General features: G+C 43.2%; 2 protein-coding genes across 9 annotated transcripts in view; one reads left to right on the forward strand and one right to left on the reverse strand.

Moving 5' to 3' along the window:
• Positions 1 to 26763, forward strand: part of Folr1 (folate receptor alpha) — a 349146-nt gene that overhangs the window by 226209 nt on the left and 96174 nt on the right.
• Positions 1 to 26763, reverse strand: part of Numa1 (nuclear mitotic apparatus protein 1) — a 74416-nt gene that overhangs the window by 25293 nt on the left and 22360 nt on the right. For 5 of the 8 annotated variants that reach the window (XR_004769114.1, XM_035442326.1, XM_027407849.2 and 2 more), the window contains 2 exons: positions 14119 to 14192; positions 5661 to 5746 (listed from right to left, as the gene is read on the reverse strand). Coding sequence is in view for 7 of the 8 variants with exons in the window: in XM_035442326.1 (XP_035298217.1) it covers positions 5661 to 5746; positions 14119 to 14160 (128 nt within the window). In the remaining variant the exon portion in view is untranslated. Of the gene's footprint in view, positions 1 to 5660; positions 5747 to 14118; positions 14193 to 20362; positions 20524 to 20819; positions 20984 to 23698; positions 23916 to 26763 lie in introns of those variants that run through there. The other 3 variants (XM_027407853.2, XM_027407851.2, XM_027407852.2) reach the window with 3 other exon arrangements.

Below are 26763 nucleotides of genomic sequence, written 5' to 3' on the forward strand. Positions count from 1 at the left end.
GAAAGAACCAGACTGATCCTGGAGGTAGTGAGAAGACGCAAGGACACTACTTTATTCTGATGAAAATATGTGGTGTGTGAGGAGAGAAGACTTGAAGCATGGGGTCCTTCCATAAAACATGGCACTCTAACTCATTTGCAATATGAGAAAGCTTTGTGGGAAGGAGCTGGGATGAGGTGGCACCGATGAATGGGAAGCAGGTTAAACAGCCTGGAGTGGCTCAACAGTAACATGTCAGGAAACCTAGGAAACATAGCTAAAGTAGAGTGGGGAGGTCCATGGGAAGAGACAACAGGGCTGAAAAAGAGGGTGGAGACAAGGAAGGCTCTGAGGTGACAGGACAAAGTTCCGTACTCCTCACTAGGCATAGGAAGAAATGGCTGAAAACTCTAAGAGGAGGTGCCAAGGAATAAGCATTCCTTTTTTTTTTATAAAGATTTATTTATTATGTACACATTGTTCTGTCTGCATGTATCCCTATAAGACAGAAGAGGGACCAGTTCTCATTACGGGGGTTGTGAGCCACCATGTGGGTGCTGGGAATTGAACTCAGAACCTCTGGAAGAGCAGTCAGTGCTCTTAACCTCTAAACCATCTCTCCAGCCCCGGAATAATCATTCTTGATGAGCACCCTTACCTTCCCCCAACTGCCCAAAGAGCCAACACTTAGAAGAAAAAAACAAGGAAGAGAGGAAGGCAGCAAGTAGGGGTCATTCACATCAAGCCAGACAGAGCCACCTTCTCTACAGTGTCATTTTCTGAGGTGACTCTGCTTCTCCACCATATTAGAAAGCTAACTTATCTCTAGGTATAGCTGGAAATACTGATGATCAAAGATATCCAGACTCCTCAAGACCTAAATCCTCACATCTCAGCAAACTTTCTGAAGAGCAGGGCTGGCCCTAGAACCATCCAGTACTAGAGGCATCCTTGTAAACCACAAGGTACAGCTATACCATGAGCATGAGTGACCTTACCCTTTCCTGGGCAGAAAATGACAGATTTCTTCCAGGTAAGACCCTCCCCATTCCCATTCCAAGAGGCATTGGGGCCTGCCAGCAGACAAGTGACTCCTACAGTCTTGAGAAGTGCTAAACTGACTCCTAAGCGCCATCTTCCTTACCACCCACACTTGGAAATGCAGCAACCCCTTGCATCAGTGAAGAAAAGTATTGTATTTACCTAAAGGAAGAGGCTTCTATAGCCAATTGTTTGCAAAAATCCTTGTTTAAACCAAAGTGAAGCTAGCTGGGTGTGGTAATTCACACCTAAAATAATCTCAGCTGGGCTGGAGAGATGGCTCAGCCATTAAAGGCTAGGCTCACAACCAAAACTAAAATAATCTCAGCATTTGAAGTAGTGATAAAGCTAACCTTATCTTTAAAACATATGTATATATATAGAGAGATACAGTTGCTTTCTTTCTCTCTCTTTGTTGTTTTTTTGTTTTTATTTTTTGAGACAGATCTTACTGTGTTTCCCAGGCATGTCTTGAACTCACAGGCTCAAGTAATCCTCCTCCCTCAGAGTCCCAAATACTACACACGTACACTATCATGCAGCGTGAACATTTTGTAACACATTATCTATTAAACCTATTTGACCACAAAACTTTTTTCATACTGCCCCTAGCATCAGTAAAGCATCCCTGAACCTACAAGTCCTAGAACAGTGATTCTGACTTTCCTAAAGTTGAGACCCTTTATGCCATGGGGACCCTCAAACATAAAATTATTTTTGTTGGTACTTCACTACTGTAATTTTGCTACTGTTATGAACTACAATGTAACTATCTAAAGCAGGATATCTAATATGCAACCCATGAAAGGATTGTTCAACCCATCCAGGGGTCTCGACCCACAGGTTGAAAACTGCTATCCTAGATAAATGCAGCCCATCCTAGACTCAAGTCTCAAGTATCAGGAAGCTATCTAGAATGACAGCTGTCAAACCTCCAATACCCTCTCTCAGGTATCCTACAGTGCTCAGATATCCACATAATTGCACCACATACAACCAACTGGCCATGCTAGCTGCTGGTACAAAGTTAGGCACCTAGCCAGTACTCAGGACATCCAGGACTTGACAGCTGAGGGATGCTTTTTAATGAGGACAAATGTCAACACCAATAGGACAAACATTACACCCTTTAAGGGAGAAAAAATAAAAAATCTTTTCTACTGGCCCTTGAGTGGCAGAGGCAGGTGGGTCTCCAAGAGTTTAACGCCAGCTTCATTTACATAGTTCTAGAGCAAAGCTGCATAATGAGATCCTGTCTTTCAAAAAAGGAAGAAAGAAAGGAGGAGAAAGAGAAAAAGAAATAATAATAACCAGGCCTTTATATTAGATTTTGCTACTCAAGTCTCAAAGCTGTCAAAGAGAGAGGACAACCTTTCTGCTTTATACTGTGAACATATAGAAGAATGAAAGGGAAAACCCTCAGAAGCCAATGCTAACACATTAAAAAGCCAAGTAGCACATAGCCCCTGCCTGCCAGTCTGTACTCACTCCTTCCTTGAGAAAAAGACTTCTGAAGTAGAGTAGCACTATCAGTAGGACTACCAGAAAGGCAACAGCCACAACATCCAAACTAAGGATGTCGGTTTTTTCCCAAAGGCAACTCTCTGTTTCATCTTGTACCTGACATGGAGGCAACAGCTAATCTATGGTCTTAATATCTGCTAGTCTAAGACTCAGGCAGCACTTTACAAGACAAAATGGATATCTTAAATTTCCCTTTGAGAAGTTTCTTCCAGAAATAAGCCTGGTTAAAGCAAGAACAAATACACATTCTTACTTCAGGACTGTGGAGTAGCAGCTTCCTTACAAACGTTCCACTAGGAGATAAAAGAGAATCTAATGAGGCTGAGGAAATTAAGAAACTCAGGAATCTCACCAACAAGGCCCTCCCCAAGGTTACATAAGCAGCAAAGAATGGCCAGTGAGTAGAAGAGTCACTTTCCTACACATGTTGAGTCACCTGTGCTCCTGTAAGTAACTAATAAACTCAGGAAGTCACCAAGGTCAACTGGGATAAAACATTTTTTTTAGTCTGTTGCCAGAACCCTATCTGTGGCACTTGACCACTTTTATGCACCTCCCCAGGAAAAGTTACACAACAAGGACCGCCTATCAATTTTATATCAAGTCAAAGAAATTAATCTTTTCTCCTAAAAAAATACAAACCTTTTTTTGTGTATGGGTATTTTGCCTGCATGTATATCTATGCACCTTAAGTGACTGGTGCCCATGAAGGCCAGAAAAAGACATAAAATCCCCTGGAATTGGAGTTACAGAACATGTGAGTCACCATATGGATGGCAGTAATCGAATTCAGTTCCTCAACCAACCAGTGCTCTTAACCACTGAGATGTCTCCAGCCCAGAAATTTATTTTCTCAAAAGCAAAAGCCTCATCTATTCAATACACACACACCATAATGTATATTACAACTCAGAGAGCATTATATCTAGTTGCTTGTCTTTTAATGATACTAAAATTAAATGGTGGGTTTGGTACTGCCAGCCTAAATGGATTTACCCACCACTGATGACAGATGCCTCAATCTATCACCATATTATGGTTTGAAAATAGTGTTGTTGTTTTTTTTTTAATTTTTTTTTTAATGTAGACCAGGCAAACCTAGAACTTACAGAAATCTGTTTGCTTCTGCTGCATGAATGCTGGGGAAATAAATATATATATATATATATATATAATATATATATTTTACTATTTATTTTTAGCTTATTATGTGTATTGCATATACATGCCTATGTAAGTATATGCACCTGTGTGCTGGCAGAAGTCAGTAGGAGGCGTTGGATTCTGAAGAGCTGAAGTTAAAGGTATTTGCAGGATGCCTCCACAGGTGTTGGGATCTGAATTCCAGTGCTCATGATTGCTCAACAAGTGTTCTTAACTGCTCAACCACCTCTCCTGCCCTCCAAAACTACTGACTTTTTTAGGAGCTGCAATCTGCTCATTTATAGGTAGCATATAACCTTACCTATAAGGTAGCCTTGAGAAAAAAAAAAAAAAAAAAAAAAAACCTCTACCTCCCAGTTTATAGAGCAAAAGCTAAGCAGCACCAAGACAATATAATGAACAAAACCAGGATTTAGTGCGTTCTATAGGAGCTAAATAATGGGAGGAGAGGAGAGAAAGAAGCAGAAACCAAATTCAGTGAGAAATAAGCTAGGCTACTGACAAAAGATTTCTGGGGAGAGGAGATAAGAAGGGTCTCTCTACTATGTAGACCAGGCAGGCCTCGACGTTACAGAGATCTACCTTGCCTCTGCAGGTATGCACCACCACACCGAGTTTAAACGAGTTTTCTCTATGTTGCTCATACTCACCAGCAAGTCTCCTGCTTCAGCTTCCCAAGCACAACACCATACCTAGCTTAATAAATAATCTTTACCATTAGGATAAAGATTTTAATCAGGTATGGTGACAAATGCCTACAATCCTTGCACCTGGGAGACAAATTCAAGACCACCCTTGACTACATAAGATCCTGCCTCAATTACAAAAAAAAAAAAAAAAAAAAAAAGAGGATTTCAATCTACTAGCGCCAGAGAGTCACTGAAGCACTACAAGAAAAAGAATAATGAGGCCACAAGGGCCTGGTATATCCTAGATGAGGCAGAGAAAGTTTTCTTTAAAAAAAAAAAAAAAAAGTTGGCAGTGGTGATGCATACCTTTAATCCCAACACTCAAGAGACTAAAGGCAGGTGGATCTCTGTGCTCAAGGTCAGTCTGGTCTACAGAGTGAGTTCCAGAACAGCTAGGGCTACATAGAGAAACCCTGTCTCGAAAAACAGCAACTACAACAAAAAAGAACCAGTGACTAAGTAAGTCAATGCCAAGGAGAGATAAGAATTCAACATGATGCTGAAATGTCCTGACTGAGTAACTGGGAAAGAAAATGGTAGTATTGGGGCCAATGGTGATTTCTTTCAATGGAACCAAAACAGGTGCCGGACAGAAACAGAAAACTTTTAAACTCCTGTAAGAAACCCCCCAAACACCAAATTTCAAAGGATAACAAACCATTCTAGTAGCCTTATCTTTCCTGGGCTACTCAGCAGCACTAGTCTTGCCACCAAAGAATTCCAACTCACCCTTATCTACTTAGATACACTTGGCTAGACCAGTGAGAAGGCTCAAGTAGGGAAAAGGAGAAGACTCACAAGCATGATGACCTGAGTTTAAATCCCTGCAACCCATAATGGAAGGAAAGAAACAACTCGTGAAAGTTATCCTCTGCCCTCCACCTGAATGCTGTGGCATATAAGCATCCATTCACTCACAAACATCACACATACACACAGCAATAATGAGAAAGAGAGGCAGGAATAAATCATGAGAAGAGGGTTTACAGAAGACTACTTTTGAGACAGGAAGATGGAAAGTCCTTGGGGGTAGTCTCTTAGGATTGTGCATAGGGCCTTGAAGAACCTTTTATGCCAGAGCAGGGTGGTCTTTGGGTAGGAAAAGACTGAAACACCCCCCCCCCACTGGAAGGTTCAGTAACTAGAAAGGCAAGATCAAGATGCTAGTCTTTGAGCCCACTTACCCTACTAATATCCAAATCCCACCTAGTTTTCTGGTCAGAGCCCACCACCACTAGCTGGATCCGGAGTACTCATACTCACATGGTGTTAATAATCTTGATGAAGATGCTGCAGTCCTGGAGCTGCAGCACCGTCTCCACTGGGTCAGCCACATGAAGACTGTTCACCTGCAAGTCAAAAGGAAGAGTCTGATGAGACTACTTACAGTGCCAGAAGCAATCCATTGCCATGCCAGTAGTGGTGGGGCATGCACTCGGGAGGCAGAGGCAGAGGCAGAGGCAGGTGGATCTCTGTGAGTTCGAGGCCAGCCTGGTCTACACAGAGTTCTAGGAAGCCAGGGGCACAGAGAAACCCTGTCTCAAAAACAACAACAAAAATGCCAGAAGCATGTAGTTCTTATTTCCCAGATGCTGGCACCACTCTGCCCACTGTGAGTGCCTACAGTTGTAGGCTACAGGACAGGTGATTCCAGGACTTTTATTTAAAGATAAAGTCTCACTATTTACCCTAGGCTGTCAGAAAATGCTTAATCCCCCAGCTTCTATTTCTCAAATGCTGGGGGGTTGCAAATATGTGCTACACCAAGCCAAGATTTTTAGTCTATACCCACTCACCCAGTCAATGTACCCACACAAAACCAACTAAAGCAAATCAAAGATCAGACTTTTACCAGTAGGAGGTCCTAGAACCCGCAGCACGCTAAATACAATGGAAAGACCTAGGCCTAGCAAGATGACTTAGTAGGTAACTGCACCTGCTGTCAAGCCTAATGACTTCATTTTGATCCTCAACCCAACAGGTGAAAGAGACCAAAGTTCAGCTTTCTTTTCTGACTTCCATTTATGCATGTGTGGACACACACTAAACAAATAATGCAAAAATAATGTTTGCAAATATACACTTTAGTCTGAGGGGAAAAGGAATAAATAACGAAAGAACAAAGTGAGTTATTCTTTTAAAAGGGAAAGATCAGGAGAAGGTAAAGTTCTCAATTCTGCCTATTCTTTCTTTTTTGGCTTCAATGACCACCCAGTACTTACTTAACACTACAAAATTCACCAGGGGTCACACACAAATATTTAGGATATTCAACAACATTCACACTTAACTTCTATAGGGAAGTCCATAAATGAATTCCACAGAAACATGAGCTTAAGTTTACGTCTATTACCATGAGGATTGCTAATTAACGAACTACATTTATTATACAAAGAGGGGAGGAAGACAAAGCCTGCTTAGAAATGAGGCTGTTCGAACAATTTCAGAATGTGCTATCAGCTAGAATCTATTGCTTATAAATGTGTTCTTTTTTTTTTTTTATTAGTTCAAATTAGGAACAAGCTTGCTTCACATGTCAATCCCTTCTCCCTCTCCCTCCCCTCCCCCTAGCCCCCCACCAGCCTCCTTCTCTCTCCCCCTTCAGCTCCCATGGAGGGTAGGACCCTCCATGGGGGCTCCCCAAAGTCCACAACATCATCCTGGGCCCGGCCTAGGCCTTCCCCATATGTCCAGGGCGAGAAAGCATCCCTTCATGTGGGATGGGCTCTCAAAGTCCCTTCTTACACCAGGGAAAAATACTGATTCACTACCAGAGGCCCCAGACTCAGGGGTCTGGATCAGTTCCGTGATGGCATCCCAGACAGTAGTCTGGGGTCCATGTGCTCCCCCTTGTTCAGGCCAGCTGTTTCTGTGGGATTCACTATCCTGGTCCCGACCCCTTTGATCTTCATTCCTCCCTCTCTGCAACTAAATGTGCTCTTTAAAGCGCAGTGGGCGAACATCCAGTGAGATGGCTTAATGGGTAAAGGTGCTTGCTGCTAAGCCTGGCAACCTGAGATCAATCTCTGGGTCCAAAAGGGTGGAAATGGAGTTCTATTACTCTGCACACAGGTACTCATGCACACACAAAATAAATGTCTAAAAGTATTTTTGAGGTAGTGAACTAAGTTGGCACAGTGGTACATGCCTATAATTTCAGCTCCTGGGAATCTGAGGAAGGAGCAGCACTGGCAGTTCCAGGATAGCATGGGCTACACAGCAAGATCCTACCTTTATATACATATTATCTTGAGACATAATATCTTTTTTTGAGACAGGGTTTCTCTGTGTAGCCTTGGCTGTCCTGGAACTCACTCTGTAGACTAGGCTGGCCTCAAACTCACCTGCCTCTGCCTCCCTAGTGCTGGGATTAACGGTATCCATCACCACCACCTGGCTCGCATATATATTATTTTAAATTAAAATAATAAAGTAGGGTGCTGAAGGGTATGGCTGGGCAGTTAAGAGTACTAGCTGTTCTTCCAGAGGACCTGGGTTCAATTCCAAAATCCACATGGTAGTTTACAAAACATCTGTAAACTCCAGTCTCAAAGAATCCAACACCCATCCTACTCGGGCCTCCTCAGGCACCAGGCATGAAAAGTAACTATATACATAAAAATAAACTAAAATTTTTAAAAGTTAAAACAGGGGGCTGAAAGATGGTTCAGTGAAGAACATGCTTTCGGAGCACCCAAGTCAGTTCCTAGAACCCATATCAGGCTCACTGTCAGGTACAAAGCCCCACCTACCCCCAACCCCCACTGCTCCTCTCCCCAAAAATGACAGTGCTGGTTGTCCTAAACAGAAAGACTGCCATTGTGTAAACAAGCATAAAGGTTCCTGTTTACTAGGAAAGCAGACCTCTTAAGGTGTTTCTGTGGAGCCTCCCTTAACCTTCCCCTAAAGGTCAACTACCTCTAGTAAGGGCACCTAATTCTGGATGGACTGTATCAGTTCAGATCCCCATCCTGCTGACTGTCACACAAAGTCTGCTTGCTTTCCTGCCATTTGCTCTTCTCTCTGCCCCAACCCATACAGATGGCCTTGGCAGTTTGATCCCCAACAAACCTTTCTTTCTGCCCACAGGAGTGGTCTAACTCCCTAGTTTCTCTGCAACATTGCTTATATTTGATGTCTAAAACTTGGGAGGGATGCTTAATTCCCCAAAAGGTCCTGTCCCTCCTAGCTGAATCAAACTGCCAATTTTGACCCTCCCAGGTTCAGACCATCTGCTTCTGCTGGCTCCTGCCACCCACCATTTTCAACTCCAAATTTTAAGAGTCCACCTCTTCAGCTGCTTCTCCTCTACCTACTCTAACCACTCAACTCTCTCACCTCCTCAGCATCTCTCAGCTCATATGGGCAGTGGACTTGGAATTTGCTTCAATGTGGCTGTAAAGGTCACTGGGTGAAGAACTTCCCTTCACCAGAACCCTGCCTAAACTGTGGCCAAGTGCAACACTGAAAAAACATACTGTCCCTCCTTACTTTGCCAAGCTAGGTTTCCCAATTTCCTCTACAGGAAAGTATGTAAGAACTGGGCCTGGAAGCCCCCAACAAAGCCTTCAAGAGGCTGTCTGTCTGAGTAGCCAGTACGTCTCTGTCATTCTAAATTGATAGAGGACATATGGTCTATGTTTCCTACTCAAATCTGTCCTGCTCAGATATTTGTGGTGGCACTGGTGGTGGGCCCTGACTGTATCAGATTAGCCAACCTCAGCCAGCCCTCCCTGTAGGCTGATGCTGCCAGATTCATAGCTACAAAGTCTGTTTCATCTTAAAAACATTCTGCTTTACAGTTACTTTTGGTGTAAAAATTGTACATGTTGCTTGCTAATGATACAAATTTGAGGGCTTTTAGAGAAAGGTTAAGTAATGAGTCTCTCAAATGAAAAGGGCTCTAAAACTGTGAGGCCAATTACTAAATTGGTTTCACATGTAAAAATCAGGCCTTGATTTTTCTAGGGCTACTAAGTCTCCTGTTGAGAAAGGCAAACTCACAGGCAGGTTTATCTTGATGACAAGCTTCAAGTAGAGAAAGGTAAACTCACAAGACAGGTTTCAATGTTTCTTTTTACTCTTCATTTAGAAGAACTTGCTTATCAATGACTGCTCTCAGTAATCAACCACCTATGTCTCATAGTAAATGACTGGATGTTTCCAGATAAAAGAGAAAAAAGGTTAAAAAGTTGTGACTGTATGAAGAAATGATTTACGGTATCTTTAAAAAAGAGAAAGAGAGACTTAAATATGATACATATGGGGCTGGAGAAATGGCTCAGAGGTTAAGAGCATTGACTGCTCTTCCAGAGGTCCTGAGTTCAATTCCCAGCAACCACATGGTGGCTCACAACCATCTAGAATGAGATCTGGTGCCCTCTTCTGGTGTGCAGATATATGTCAACAACACACTGTGTACATAATAAATAAATACATAAATAAATAAATGGTAAGATGTAAAGACTTCAAAAGTTCAGAGTTTGAACATAATAATCAAAGAGTTCTGATTAGTTATTCTAGCCTTGGTAAAGCACTGTCTATTACCATAGTCATATGCTCAAAATTTTAACTTTCGTTTGGTTGTTGTCTATAGACTCAAACGGCTGGCGCACTGAGCAGAAAAAAAAAATGTCGTGTGTGTGTGTGTGTGTGTGTGTGTGTGTGTGTGTGTGTGTGTGTGTGTGTGTGTCTGTACATATATACATATACTTTCTTCTGGATAGAGGACAAAATGTTCATGCTTCTCTCCCAGAACGATTTTTGGGTCCTCAAATTTGTCCCCTTTGTTTTCTTCCCTGCCAAGAAATTTCAGTTCTATTACAAATAAATGTTTATACGTCTATCATGATAACATTTCAGGCTTCATTTGCTATGGTTCAAAAGCATGAGCCTACTCCAGCTGTTTACAGACACTTCTTAACTGCTTTTTCTAAAACTTTTTACCTCTTTTTATAAACTTTTAAAAATTCATAAGAGCTTCAAAGAATTGCAACTTGGATCCATCTGTCACAACTCAAAAGGCCCAGGAATCCATCCTTTGCCTGCTAAGTACTCCTGTCAGTCAACAGCTTAAGCTTTCCTCCTACTGCCCATCCCTGAGGGTGGGCTCTTTTTTTGCCTTAGTGTTAGGACTCCTTTCCATAGTCACCCACCAGGACCATGAGACAGGACTGGAAGTGTCAAGTGTATACCTAAGATAAAGATCTCCCTAAGCTCTTCAACTTTACCTTCTACCCCTAGACTTTAATCTGTCCTAACAAATTTCCACTCAGATGACAGACACCATCCAGGAATCAACTGTGGCCCTGCAACTACTCCCCAAAACAGCTCACCTCACTAGTCCCAAGAGAGACCTAGACTTGTTGAAATCCAATATTAAAGAGAACTGGCTTGCAAACTACAATCTTCTTCAGTGGACTTCAGGACTATCCTTTGGTCTCCCCTCTGGACCCCAAGCTCCTACGCCTCCTGGGTCCACTGGTTTCTATCCTTCCCATAGTAATGTAATTGTGCCCTATCTCTTCAGGTTCTTTCAGGTGAAATTACTGATTTGATGGCCTAGTAAACCAGATGTCTACCATTCCCTGATGGCTTGAGTCTCTGCTTTGGCCCAGCATTCTAGACCTTTCTAGTCTAGGCTACATATTTGGGGAGCAGGAGGGGAATGGATCTAGTTGGTCAGAACAGGTCAGTTTACCTTTTTTTTTTTTTTTGATTCTGAGAAAGTTCAGGCTAAGATGATTTTTAAGCTGCTGAAATAAGAGGGACTGCCAAGAATTAAGTATCCACAATCATCTCCATTTAAATGCCTCAATCTAAGTACAGCATCCAAAGGGAATGGATACAGTTCACTAACAAGACTGAAAAAAATCACACCAATTAGCTGACTTAAAGTCATTTAAGAAATGTAGACTTGGGGCTGGCTCAGAGGTTAAGAGCACTGGCTGCTTTTCCAAAGGTCCCAAGTTCAATTCCCAGCAACCGCATGGTGGCTCACAACCATTTATTTGTAATGAGATCTGGTGCCTTCTTCTGGCATGCAGACAGAACACTGTATATATGATAAAAAAAAAAAAGTAAATAAAAATTAAATAATTAAATTAAAAATTAAATAAAAAAGTAAATAAAAATTAAAAATAAATCTTTAAAGAAAAGAAATATAGACTCATCACTTCTATCAATTAATAATCCAGAAAGGTTTCATTTATAAATGATAATTTTTTTCTTCTGTTATTTGCTGTAGGATGGGAAACCATTCAAAGGTGAAGTAGTAGAGGTTCTTTCATCTCTAGCCAGAGTACAAACATTAGGGTGAGGATACAGCTTATTGGATAACCCAAGCATTGCCTGATAAGGTCTGCAACAACTTATCACTACCAACTACTCACAAAACAGTTTCAAGCTACATTAAATCAAACAAAACATAAATCACTAAAATTCCAGAAAAAAAAACTTTACCAATAGCACTTTAATACATTCAGCATTTTTACAATTCCTTTTTTTGGGTGGGGGGGGTCTTTTTTTCTTTTTTGGTTTTGAGACAGGGTTTCTCTGTATAGTCCTGTCCTGGAACTTTCTTTGTAGACCAGGCCTAGCTTCTATGGCTTGTGACTGACTTTGCGTTCTGAATCCTCAGGCAAGCTTTAATAAATTATAAATAATTTATCACCACATAGCCTCCAAGATCAGAGGGCATCAGAGCCCCTAGAACAGGGGTTATAGGCAATTTGTAAACTAACTGATGTGAGTACTGGGAGTTAAATCCTCGTCTTCTGCAAATGGCCTTTGAGCTTGGAGGATTCTCTTGTCTCTACCTTCTGTCTCATCATAGGAGTACTGGGGTTACGGACACTGACTACCACACCTGGTTTACAGGGGTTCTAAGGTCTTGAACTTGGGCTCTCATGTTAGCGGCGCACGCCTTTAATCCCAGCATTCGGGAAGCAGAGGCAGGCAGATCTCTGTGAGTTCGAGGCCAGCCTGGTCTCCAGAGTGAGTGCCAGGATAGGCTCTCCAAAGCTACAAAGAAACCCTGTCTCAAAAAACCAAAAAAAAAAAAAAAAAAAAAAAGGGGGGTGGCATTGGTGACAAATGCCTTTAATCCCAGCACTCAGAGGCAGAGACAGCTGGATCTCTGTGAGTTCGAGGCCAGCCTGGTCTACAGAATCAGTTCCAGGCTACACAAAGAAACCCTGTCTTGAAAAACAGACAGACAAACAAACAAACAGAAAAAAGCTCAGTTAGTCTTCTATCTATTCTAACAAGACTAGCTTTGGGTGATGTGAAGGCTGCCAGTGACCTCTACTCTCCTCTATTGGGAAAAGTCAAGGAAGCATTTGCAGAAAAAAACAGGGCTCATCAACAATAAATCCTGTTATGAAAATGGATGGTTGATCAAGAACACTGAGCAAATGTTCAGAACTGGGTGAACTAATGAGTAAAGATGCACACTGAGAAATATGTGAATTACACGAGGACTGAACATGGCACCCCAGTGCCCCAGCATTGTTGTCTGAAATTAATGGTGGATAGAAGACTTTAAATAACTTTTAGCAATGCTGATGGAAAATTCTCAATACTGTTGCTGGAAAAAAAAAATCTCGCTTAACTTCTTAATGGTTGTAGATAAACACAGTGTACATTTTTTTATTTTATTTTATTTTTGGTTTTTCGAGACAGGGTTTCTCTGTGGCTTTGGAGGCTGTCCTGGAACTAGCTCTTGTAGACTAGGCTGGTATCGAACTCACAAAGATCCACCTGCCTCTGCCTCCGGAGTGCTGGGATTAAAGGCGTGTGCCACCAACGCCCGGCCTTTTCTTTTCTTTTTTATTTTATTTTATTTTTTTACAACACTTTTATAATAGTATAGACTAGATATTTAGACCAAACTTTGTATTCAAAATTTGAGAGTATCTATGATAGAAAGTGGTTATAAGAATTCTGTAATTTAGAATAACAATGCTATCCTAAGTCTCACATAATATTTTAACTAATTTGCATCCATCTCTGAATTTAGGTAAACAATCTTCTTCCCTGGAAGTGCAGGAAAGTATGTATTGTACAGTGTCAAGTAAAGAACGATCCTGTCTTAATTTTACCATATGCTACCTTTGGCTGCTGCTATTTTTATTCAGTGAAGCAACAGCTTTGTAGCACACTAAGGAACAAATAAAATATTCGCCTTCATTTTAAAAAGGAGGAAGAAGAGGAAACAACAATGGAAGCAGACTGAAACATGATAAAGAAAGTGTGGAAGACATTCAGAGATTAGGTCTTTGAAGATCAAAGTTCCTGCCAACGTGGGCCATTAAGGTTCAGTCAACCCATTAGTCAGAATAGTATACAGCCTGGTATGGTTGTACAAACTTTGATCCTAGCATTCAGGAGGCAGAGGCAGACAGAACTCTAAGTTGCTTCCCGGCAAGATTAGCTACATACATAGTGAGATACTGTCACACACAAAAAAAGAAAAATATACAGAACAGATGAGAGTGAGTTTGCACATTCCAAATGTTCTGTTCCACGACCAAAAGGACCTCAGAGAAGCCGGCATTAAGCTACACAAGTCAACATTGCAGCAGCAGCAGTATCTTTGGCAATATGAAAAATTACCTGGTCTGAAAAATAAGAGAACTTTACAGAGCCCTGGCTCATAAAATGTTCTTCCAGAAGAATGTGCAGCAAAAAAAAAAAAAAAAAAAAAAAGAAAGCTACTTACCCAAGAAAGGAGTGTGGCTGCTCGGGTGGCATGGAGTGTCATTTTGGTGATCCCAGTCAGTCACTCCAATGCACCTAGAACGAAAGAGAAGAAGTATGGTTAATAAATCAGGTGTCTCCGATCAACAAATAGAAGAAAAGCAACTCCATTTACCAGTTCTGACTATTTTAACAAGTCACAACATTCAACCCACTAGGTAGCACAGAAATTCTGAAGACTTCAGAGTAGAGTCATAAATTACTCTAAAGCTTAAATTGTCAGGGCTGACTGCAAAGACTTTTGTACTCATTTGAATGTACATACTGTCCAGTTGATGGAAAATACAACATTCAAAGATGGTCTGCAGCCCTGCTCTTTGGGACATGGTACCCTTCAACAAGGAATAAGCATCTGAATACTAATTTTATGGGACCATGGTCCTGTGACTTTACACAATTAACATAACCTCTTTTTGTCTGCTTCATCTGCAAACTGCATCCTTATAAACCTCTCTGCCTTACTGTAATAATGCAAATAGCATAGTGCCTGGCACAGGACAGGTAAGCAATCCTGTCCTTAGACTTGGAGATCTGCCTGTCTCTGCCTTCCCAGCACTAGGACTAAGAGAAAACCATAGCACCTAACTTTTAGGTGGGTACTGGAGATAGGAACTCAGGTTCATTTGCTTGAGCAGCAGAACTTTACCCACTGAGTCATCTCCCGCATCCCCCCCACCCCCTGCAAGGAACATTTAATGTAAGATTAGGCATTTGTCCCAGTATTCTTACCTCCAACTCCCTTTTCCACTAGGAATCTGCCATTTGCCTGCCAACAGACCCATGAGATCACAGACTTGAGTAAGTACTTCCCAGCAACTCCTATCAGCCCCTATGACATCCACAATCTCTGAGAGCACAACTGTCCTCTCCCACCTCCTGCACAACTGCTCACTTTAGAAGGGTAAACAAGAATAGAAAGGCCTTTTCCTTATACAGTTCTACAAATATTAGCATCTCTATGATGTAAGGTCAGTGGAACCAAAAGCTGCTATGTGCTTTCTCTGAAGGCAAAGTACTGTGTATAAAGATACAATTTTTGCCAATAAGGCACTCAGTCAAATAATGAAGAAAAGATTCATAATCTGGTAACTTCTCATCACCCCTTGGAACCTCCTACCCCAAGTGTTCTGTACTCATCAATCAACCAATCCAAAAAAAAAAAAAAAAAAGAATTTCTTAGTCCCTATTCTTTCTTCCTGTCCTGGAAGCTACATGGCAAACAGAAGAAAATGACATCACTGCCTTTGAGGGGTTTTTAGGTGGGTAAGAAACAAAATTAAACATACGTGATCACTAATAGAAGAAAATAATTAGGTATTAACTATAAGTAAATGCTAATTATAACTAACTACTTCCTGACCCTGCAAAACTAAGCATTTAATACCTTCCACCTGTCATATCAGTGTCAGACTGAGAAACAAGCCAATATACATGGTCTTTGGTGGGCACAAGTAAGGTTTTCTAACAAGGACAGACATGCTAAGGAGCCCATTTGTTCCTCAATCCTGGATGAGTTCCCTCATGTATGATCTGTCTGTGAACACTGACTAACTGCCCAGCCCTTGAGACCAAGGAAGAATGATCTCAACCAGTATAATGAAATTGAGCTTTTGGGGGGGGTAGTTGGCCAGCCTACAACTTGAGAGACCAGACTCAGCCTACAGGATAAAAGTGGCAATAGTCAACTGTTCACCTAGGGTGCTGGTCAGGGTTATAGCTCAGTGTGAAATGCTTACCTAAACTGTGTAAGGTCGTGGGTCCAATTCCTGGCACTGGGGGAAAGTCTCTGTAATCTTCAGTAACAAGGCAAATGTAGCTCAGACCTCCCCCAAAATCCTCACTACTCAGAAATTTTGTTTGCAACAGGAGATAAATATAGCCCACTCAAAGGCTATACAACCATGGAGGGAGGGAAGAAGGGAGGGAGGAAGGGAGAAGGAAGGAAGGAAGGAAGGAAGGAAGGAAGGAAGGAAGGAAGGAAAAAAAATCAGAGGTTTCAGCAACATCTTTCCTTTATCTTAGAGGCAAACTTTACAACCCCCAGTGTACTCCCCAGAAAAACCTATCTAAAACTAGTTCACTGCTCAAGAAATATTGCAACAAGGTCAAATGCCTTTCTTTGAGGTCCCCAGGCACAGAAATAGGAATCCAATATTCAAGACTAGACTTCTGAAAGATCTTGTCATCAAGACCAGCAAAGCACAGTTCAAGACCCCAGAGTGCAGCTTTAGGATGGCATAGCCACTAACTGGTAATGATGGCTTTTGTGAGTAACAATGACAGAAACCAGTGGCACAGACAGTGTTTAGCACTGACCGGGACTACAGCTTTAAGTAGACTTTGGCATAGCAGCCAAGGGCTCTCAGCCAGAGCACCATCCTCTCCTCCCTCCCCCTGAAAACCAAGGCAGGCTCCACCCAGAAGATGGTGATGGAAAAACAGATCCCTGCAATTTTAACTGTCTGTGAAACGTTTCACAGAAGGATCGGTGACCTACCACAACTCAATCTGACTGGGCATGTACAAACACACTTAAAAATAGTAACAACAAAATCACAGATGGTAGGCCAGGACCCTGAACTTCAGAGTTCCCACATACCTGATTCTGAGATGTACCCCCATCCAACGCTGATAAAATGTCCTCTCTTTTCCCCATTCCAAGGAAGACAGAAAAGCAGTGCCCTTGCAAATGTATAGTCAGTCCCCTGTCCTCTTTATGCTTCCAAGCTTTTGTAACACAGTTCCCTACATCATAACCAATTTCCACACTGAGGACAAGGAGAGTGACACTAGAGAAATATGCTGCCACCTGGCCTGTACTCTCTCTGGGTCTGAAGGAGTTAAAGACTAGCCATGGTTTCCTACAAGGGCTGAGGCTAATATAAACCACCTGCTAGATGCAAGGACCAGACCAGAGGGTCAGGTTGCTGAGCTCTGGGTGTCTCTTCTGAAAAAACTAGTTTTAGGAGAAACCAAATGATATGCCAGAGGGTCTGAGACGCAGAAGAACTCCTCCCATCTTCCACCCCCAGTCTGAATTCCACCTCCCTTTTAGCAGCTGTCCGCCTAAATACCACCACTTTTACTGAGATAACACCACAGTGAACTTTGATCTAGACAGCTACTAACCTGTTCTAAGTCTCAACTTATGGGCCCCTGCCAACCCTGAGCCCTCATTCTTTTACTGCTCCTACTCCCAGAATGTCAGGGCCACAGAGGCTTCCACATCAAGGAGTCATTCCTCCAACTCCACCCCAGCCCCAACTCAAAGCTTCCAAAGGCCCAGGCACTCACAGTTAAGAAAATGGCTGGCTGCCCCATCTGGATGCCCAAACTCACGAGCAAAACTCACCACCACTTACTCTGGGAGCCACCCTGTCCATAGCTGTAAAAATTCCAGGTTCTTGTACCCCTCTCCTCCACCTGAGCAACATCTGCATTCACTGAACACTGATGTTTGAGTTCCTCTGGGAGGAATACATAAAGAGACACGGGCAAACAACCATTTGGATCTTACCTAGAGGGCCCTAACAAACGCCAAGCTACCTTGATAAAATGTTAATTCAACATACAAGGGAGGCTGAGGCAAGGAGGCTTGCTTGAACACACTCTAAAATAAAATAAGCCAGGTGTGGTGGTGCATGTCTTCAATCCCAGCCCTCGGGAAGCAAAGGCAGGCACATCTTAGTCCACATACTAAGTTCCAGGCCAGTCAGGGTGACATAGTGAAATCTTGTCTTCCAAAAAAAAAAAAAAAAAAAAAAAAAAAGCTATTTTGCTAGTGTATCTTCTGACTTGGAAAAGGTTTGGTTTTTTTTTTTGGGGGGGGGTGTTATTAAAAAAAAAAAAAAAGGCTGGGTTGGACAGATGGCTCAGCAGCAAACAGCACAGGCTGAGCCAGGCATTGGCAGCACACGCCTTCAATGCAAGCATTTGGGAGGTGGAGGCAGGAGGATCTTTGTGAGTTCAAGGCCAGACTGGTCTACAGAGTAAGTGCCAGGACAGGCTCCAAAGCTACACAGAGAAACACTGTTTTGAAGAAAAAACAAAAAAACAAAGAGCACTGACTGTCCTTCTAGAGAACCCAGGTTCAATTCCCAGCACCCACATGGCAATTCACAACTGTCTGTAACTCCAGTTCCAGGGTACCCAACACCCTGATGCAGGCAAAACATCAATGCACATAAACAAAACAAAACAAAAAAAGGCCAACTACTCCATGAGATGTAAATCTTTTCTCTATTCCAGAGGAGAGCCCTAAGTAGGCTATGTGGACCAAATCTAAACAGTTTCTCTGCATTTCTGAAATCAGAAGCAAATGAGCTTGCTAGAGAAATTCTCTACTTGCTTTAGGGGACTGACTCACTTTGGGCTCAGGGCTCTCCCTCTTCACAAGGACCCTTCTCTTTGTAATCTAGATTTTGATTTTGGTTCAGTCCTGAGGCTCTGGAAGGAATGAGGAGACAAGACTTCAGGGGAAATCCACGTTGATTCTTCAAAAGTTGCTTACTAGTTGTCCTTGATGACTCATACCTCCAGAGCACTTGGAGAGGCTGAGGCAGGAGGATAGCTTTGAGGTTCTAGGCAGGCAAGGCCACATAGCAAGACCCTAGGAAGGGTAATACCTTTAGAGCTATTGATCCAAAAGCCTCAAGTGGACTGAGAAACTCCAAAATGTGAAAGTGACATGCAAATAACATCTAGGAGCTCCTGACAACCCCAACCCCCTTCAGTATTTACAACTTTGAGACTGCAGGAGTACAGATCTGTAGATGGAATCTTCCACCCGCAAAAGGTTCCTTGTCTGCCCCATAAAGCCCCCAAGCCTCCTGAATCTCTGCAAGTCTCCACTTCTGAGAGATTGTTGCCCTTCATTGTTCTAATTAAGGACAAACTGCTTCTGTTAAGGTAGGTGTCTTTATTTACACATCGCCTGGGTCAATCCCGAGCTAACAGTACACATACCTATTCCTTTCTCCCATATTCTGTAAGGTCAAGATCTGAAAGATGTCAGCAGAAAGGTTGCTAAAACTGCGGCCTACACAATGGTGGAGAGGATAACCTAAAAGCCCTTCCCCTAAAATGAGATTGATGACTTCTCTTTATGCCATCCTAGAACCCTCATCCAGTGGCTGATGGAAGCAGAGAGAGACATCCACAGATATACACTGAGCTGAAATTGGGAATTTAGTTGAAGAGAGGGAGGAATGAAGAGCGAAAGGGTCTGCACCAGGTTGGAGAAACCCACAGGAACAATTAGCCTGAATAAGGGAGAGCACATCGACCCCAGATGCTGTCAGGGAGGCCAGTACAAGTCTGATCCAGACCCCTGAACATGGATGTCAATAAGGAGGCCTCTGCACTCCAGGGAGCCTCTGGTGGTGGATTAGTATTTTTCCCTGGTGCAAGAAGGGACTTTGAGAGCCCATCCCACGTTGAAGGGTTACATTCTGGCCCTGGACACATGGGGAAGGGCCCAGGACCAGCACAGTAAGATTTGGTGGACTTTGCAGAGCCCCCGTTGAGGGCCCTACCCTGCCTGGGGAGTGGTGGGTGGATGGGGTGGGGGGTAGGCTGGGGGTGGGGAAAGGGAGAGGGAGAAGGGACTTACATGTGAAACAAGCTTGTTCCCTAACTAGAACTAATAATAAATTAAAAACAAAAACAAAAACAAAAACAAAACTGCGGGCTACAGGCAGATACTGTGTGAGGTACCCGCGCAAGCGCACATACACAACCCTCTGGGACAGTTCATCAGTACCTACCTCCAACCACTACATTCCCACACTCTGATCCCTGGCAGCTGACAAAATGAACAAGCTTTCATTGTCCAACACCGCAAACGCACCTAGGACCACACCAGGGAATAGGGAAGCCCTCTAACTGTGCCGTCTCTACAGTTCTAGAGCAGGCACACACACTACTCTTCCCAAACAAAAACACGCTGACATCTATGAGGGGAAAGAAAGGCGCCAACTCCCGGATGTTGGCAAGCACTGCTGCCAGTGCCTGCTTCTCAGTGTTTACTTGCTCTCCCTTTCCTCTCCCTCCCCTTTAAGGATGGCGCAGGAAAGGCAGTTGAGGGGGATGAAGAACCACTCCACCCCACAGCCTCCTTCATTTCTGAACAACAACAAAAAAAAAAAAAAAATAAAAAAAAGGAGAGAAAGAGGGAGGGAAAAGTCTTAGTGTTGGGGGCACCTTACCGGACTCCTAAAGGCAAACGTTTCTACAGGTTTTAATCCGCCATTAGCATTTAAATCTTGAAAGGACAGGAGTAAGGGGGAGGGGGAACAGTGGAAAGTAACCCCACACACAAAAGAAAAGTTGTTGGGTTTCTTCTCAGTCGGCCAGGCAGAAGCAATCTTTCTGGCTGACAGCCAGAAGTGCGTCACAGCTAGGAGTCTGCTTTCTTTAAAGGAACAGCGAGCTTCCGCGAGGTCTGGGAGCAACAGTGAAGCCAAGAGCTCTGGGGGAGGGGGCACGCCTGCCAGGAGGACCGAGGCGAAGCCTGCCAGCCCCCTAAAAAACAGAGCGGGACGCGTGGGGGCAGAGCGCGTGCCAGCAGGCACCATTACTGAAGGGAGAGCGCGCGCAGCAAGGCCCCCCGCAGCCTGTGGCGTAAACACACAAAGCGCACCCGCCACGGCCAGCCTCACCAACCTGAGATGGCCAGGACACTCCCCCTTCGCTGCTTTCCAGCAGACTTAAGGCAGTAGTGATGGCCTGTCCACCTCTGAGACCAACCCAGTCGGGCAGGCCCTGAGCCGAGCCGTCGAACCTAAGGCCAGCCCCTGGCGGGAAACGCGCCCAGCGTAGAGGAAGCCGGGGAGCCGAGCTCCAGCGAGCTGCACAACGCAGGCCTTTTACAGGGGCAGCTTCCTGCGGCGCCTGCGACAGGGGGCGTGTCTGCAGGCACACACTCAGCGCCCGCCCGCCGCCCGCCCGCTCGTTCGCTGGCCCGCCGGCCGGCAGGCCCGCCCCGCAGCACACAAAGCGCAGGCCTCCTTCCACCGCGTTGCCTGCCCGGGGACTTGGCCACCCTAGCCCATTCCCTGCAGGGAACCTCTTTAGCCCGTACCTTCTGTGTAGCAAGGCCAGGATGCCATGCTGTACCCGCTCCTCCCACTCAAGCCACCCAAACAAGCAACCCAGGCAGATTCTGGCTGCGGAGCTCAGGCCTATGCTGTCCTGTCCTGGTGGCTGCGCTATTGTTAACTGGAATGGCCGCCAAAATCCCAGCTGTGCTGCCAGAACCTAATCCCCTGTTCCTCTGGGAATTCACGGGGAGGGGCTGAGGAGCCAAGGCACAGTTCTGAGTATGGCAGGCACTGGCTGGAGCCCTTAACAGACACAGGCACAGCCAGAGTCTGCTGGAACTACATGACTAAAAGAAAAGATGTCTGATTCAGACAAAACCACAGTGGCGTTTCCACCCACTGGACAGCCAGAGCTGTTGGGGAAGCCTACCAGATAGTTAAAAGGAATCCCCTCATTTTACAACTAGAAACATTTACTCAATTATGTGCAAGGTATTGCTATTAAGGATTGTTGAAAATACCCATGCAAGAATTATACCCAACATATGAGGTAGGACTAAAACTTTTTGTTCAAAGATGGCACATATTAACTCACATAAAAGATGCGAAGAAACTAACCAGTTTAGAGTAGAAACTGAGGTGATATTTTAATCTGAATCTCAAAGCACCAAAACAAATTTTTCCACTTGGGAAAGGGAGAAGGCAGAAAGGTGTGGCAACAGGGACAGAACAGATGCCAGGGGTGAGCTGGGGTCAGAATTGGAAAATCTTGAACCTCAAGGAATCAAATAAAAGGTTTAGAGTGGGTTTTTTTTGTTTTGTTTTGATTTTTTTTTTTTTTTTGGTTTCAAGACAGGGTTTCTCTGTGTAGGTAGGACAAAAACTTTTTGTTCAAAGATGGCACATATTAACTCACATAAAAGATGCGAAGGAGCCTATCCTGGCACTCACTCTGTAGACCAGGCTAGCCTGGAACTCACAGAGAGCTGTGAGACAGTTTTACCTGATAAACGGTTCTCTACCAGCACTGTGAGTTAGGAACCTACTCCAATAGGTAGGAAAGGTACTGAGGACACAGATGGTAAACAGAATAGTTAAAAGGGGAATGAGAACCACTGAGGAGAGAAACTGACAGAAAGCAAGAGGAAACCCAGACCCACCATGGTAGTGCATGCTTAGAATCCCAGAAATCAGGAGGCAGAGGCAGAAGGCAAGGTCAAGACCAGTCTGGTCTACTACTAGAGTTCCAGGCCAGCCAGGGCAACACAGTAAAACCCAAACAAAACAAAGGAGGAGGAACTGTACAAGGGAAGAAAACATATGGGATCATATGTGAATCAAATGTGAGGAGGTGATGAGGCAGTAGGTAATGTTTACTAAGTACCTACTAATGCACTTCAAGCCATTCTACTGACCTAATGTGTATCATTTCATTAGGCTTCAATACCTCTCTATGAAGAAGGTAAATTACAACTCAACTTAGACACAAGGAAAATAAGTCACAGAAAACTATCTTCCACACTTCACTTGTAACTTGCAGTTAGCTACATAGCCTTGGCAAGTAATCTCTGTGCTTCAGATTCCTATGTAAGTTAGAGCTTCCTTTGCTTTAAGGATATGAGTATTAACTCAGTAACATTCACAAGGCTCCTAACACACTGACAATGAGCACATAAGGTGCTAGTGAGTGCTTCACAAAGGTTGTTTCCTGTTTGGAATTTTGGTTCCTGTCACCAGAGTGCCCCAGCCAAAGATGGTTCCTCCTGAAACAGAGGATGCACCATCCTGTTTTCCCCACCAGTCCACCTTTTGGCTTTTACTTTATAGGGACACCTCAAATCTCACTCTCTCTAATATCAACAAGTAACAGTAGCAGATTATTGGGAACAATCATTTGGGGACTTCCTATACTATATGTTTTTAGGTTTGAATTTTTTAGTTTTTTAATTTTTCAAGACAGGGTTGCTCTGTATATATAGCCCTGACTGACCTGCAACTTGTTCTACAGACTAGGCTGGCCTTGAACTCAAAAGATCTACATGCCTCTGCCTCCAGTGTTGTGATTAAAGGCATGTGCCACCACAGCCCGGCTGGATTTACTTTTAATAACTATATACAAGATGGCTCAGAAGGTATGCCTGGCCTGAGCTGAAGTCCTGGGACTCACATGGTAGAAGAAAACTGACTTCCATGGGCTGTTCTCTTACACACACAATCACATGGTTTTAAAGAATTTAAACATTGTAATAGCCATGTACACTAACAAAAAAAATAATCTTACATGTATTTGCACGCAAGTCCTATGTTCCATCTAGAATGCCAACTCCTTAAGGACATATACCTCAGTTCCCTCTTGATCAGTCAGCCATAGTCTCTAGCTTGCCAAGGCTCATTAAATCTGTTCTCCTGAACTACATTTGGATGGCAGCCTTCCAAACACAACCTCTAGCCACCAAGAGAATGACTATGCTGAGTAGATATGAGGTAGGGTCAGATACATACCTACCACTGCAGAGACATTGCTTCTCCCATCATCCCTTTGTAGTCTGTACTTAGCAACTGCTATTAGTAAAAAGGAAGGCTCATATTCAAAGGACTACCACAAATACAAATTTTCACTTGTTTCGTTTTGATGTGGGCGGGGGCGATGTGCAAGACAGTTTCTCTGTGTAACAGCTCTGGCTGTACTGGAACTCAGACTGGCCTTGAGCTCATGGAGATCTTCCTGCCTCTGCCTCCTGAGTGCTGAGATTACAGGCATGAGCCACCAACACCTGGCAACACAAATTTTCACATTTTATAGAAAACAAGGTGGCAAAAGTAATTTAAAGACTGGCACAATCAATGCTCTAGGAAAATGGGTTGAAAATAAAAGGCCTGCTTAACTCCCCACCCCATCTCTACAGCCCCATTTGGCACTGTCAGCCCTGGGAATTCACAGCTAGGACAGAACTGATGCCATAGCTCCTCATTTTGCCCCTGCTCTAAACACAAGGTGGACAGCCTAAACTTTTAGGCCAACTAACTTTTGGGCTAGCCAGGAAGTTTGGCAAGTTTCTGCACTGCTCTCTTCTCAAGTGCAGAACAAAATTACCTTAGCCCCTCCTACTCAACCAAAATCACATGGCTCTGGCCAGGTTCTGCAAGCCATTCACTACCCACCCACACCCATACACACACACACACACACACACACACACACACACACACACACACACACACGGAGAGAGGATAGGAATACTGAAAACATTTAAGGAAAGAAAAGGTTTAGGGAGGAGTTGGCTAATATAATGCAGGAGTGAGTTCTGATAGAAGTTGGAGAGAATGATGTTAAGTTAGAAGCACACATGTATTCTAAAAGGTCTGCGTAATAGTCCATCTCCCAGTGTCATCAGCAGGCTACAGCATTTTAGTGTTCATTTTATTATTCTTGTTTAAGATGTCAGTGTTAGAAGTTTTCATGTATATTACCCCTTTTTTACAGTTTAAATGACAGGAAGAAGGCTATGCTTTAACTCAGTGGTTGAACACTGCCTAGTGTATATGAAGCTTTTGGTTTTATACTCAGCAATGAAAAAGAATTAAAAGGGGGATGGCAGGGGAGGAGGGGAGGGAGAGGGAACTGGAATTCATATGTAAAACAATCTTGTTTCTAATTCAAATTAAAAAAAAGAATCTCATATATTGTACCACAAACTAGGCATAAAGTGATATATTACCATGACATCAACAATACCTAAGTATGTAAGTAATTGTGTGCATTGTTTATATTAAAACCAATCATTTCACCATGCTAAAAAAAGAAGAAGAAAAAGAAGAAGAAGAAGAAGAAGAAGAAGAAGAAGAAGAAGAAGAAGAAGAAGAATTAAAGACCCAAAGAAAGTAACTGCCCTGAGACAGCCCAAAACTGGGATGAATCTAACATAAATAACAGGGTATTCAAGGCCTCTATAACCTAGGCTCTAATGTTACCTCCTAGTCATTCAGGCCTTTACCCAAACCCTCCACCCTGCCAGGCAGGTCTGTAAGATCACAGATTTTTCTAAAGATTAGATGGATGTCTTATGTAAAGGACTGGCTCTAGGGACAGACATAAGTGACCTCTAGATTTAAATTGTTGGCTGTAACACTTACTAGCTAGGTGACCCTACGCAAGTTATTTAAGCTTTCTAATTCTCAGTTCGTTTTCTCTAAAATAGAGGTGATCATAGTATTTACTGCATTGAGTTAATGTGAGAACTAAAAAAAAAAACATGGCAAGTGCTTAGTATAGTGCCTAGTGCTATTAATTACAGTAATAGCAGCAACAACAATGATGGTCTAGGTATTTATTATGCCAGGATATCAAGTGGCAGAGTAAAGGCAGAAAATACTGCATATGGTTGTTGTAAAGATCAGAATGTCTGAGGTTCAGAACTTGGGTAACTTGTTTACATGAACTAGTCTTTTAAGTGGGACGTCCTCTACCATGCCCATTGTATTAGAGAAGACAGTCATGAATAAATAAATAAAAGCTAGTACATTCTTGCCAGATGATGGTGGCACACATCTCTAATCCAAGCACTCGGGAGGCAGAGGTGAGGAATCTCTGTGAGTTCAAGGGCAGCCTGGTGAGTTCTAGGACAACCATAGCTACATAGTGAAACTCCCCCCCCACCCCACCCCCCCGTTTTTTGAAAACAAACAAAAACTAGCAAGACTCATTAGAAGCAACAAGCACTGAAGAAAAGCTTTCCAAGAGAGAGATGCTGGTGATCCCTCAGGCTAAGAAAGGAAAGCTGGTTGACGGGATGGACTGTTTCAGAGGCCTGACCTCCAGCTCATTTACCACCACCCTGTTCTCCCTCTCCAGAGGGCAGTGGATGGTTAATGAGTCACTGCTGGAAAGCCTGAAGCTTCCTGGGGAGAAAAGCAGAGGGCAAAGCAATACCCAAGAGGTCACACTCACTCCCATAAGAAGGCCTTTCTACAAAACTCCTAGGACCTGTTTGCCCTGTTTCAGTGCCACATAGTAGTAAAATGGCTGTGTGTCCCTATAGGCAATATGTCTGGTACAGTATTTGCTTATAAGCACAGAATTAAGAAAAAGAGGCAAAGAAAACAATCAGCAGGAATTTGTAATTCTCAGGGACAGTCTCCAATCTATAGTGGCAGAAAACATGTTACATTTGATGTTGAAAGCCCCTGGAGATAAATTTTACACAGGTCACTTGCTACCTATGTGGCTTTGGGCAAACCAAAGACTAGAGCATATCTAAAGTACTCTTCCACTCCCCAAAATTCCCATGATTCTAATAAAAGGATAACATTATCATCTACCACTGACCCTGCCGCAAACCAGTTTTCTAAGAATACCTACAGAGTATCAGTGGTTAGAGATTCCTTTACAAATAACTCCTAGAAACAGGCAGTTATTTGTCATTGTACTGGATCCCATGCCTAAAGGGAAACACAGGCAGGTTTCATCAATACTAATAATACTAATATAGGCATGAAAAAACAAACAAACAAACAAAAAACTCTAAAATTGGAACAGATTTCAAAAATGAAAGCAAGGCTATTCTCAC

This window comes from Cricetulus griseus, chromosome 3, assembly GCF_003668045.3.
Source record: "Cricetulus griseus strain 17A/GY chromosome 3, alternate assembly CriGri-PICRH-1.0, whole genome shotgun sequence".
Taxonomy (NCBI): domain Eukaryota; kingdom Metazoa; phylum Chordata; class Mammalia; order Rodentia; family Cricetidae; genus Cricetulus; species Cricetulus griseus.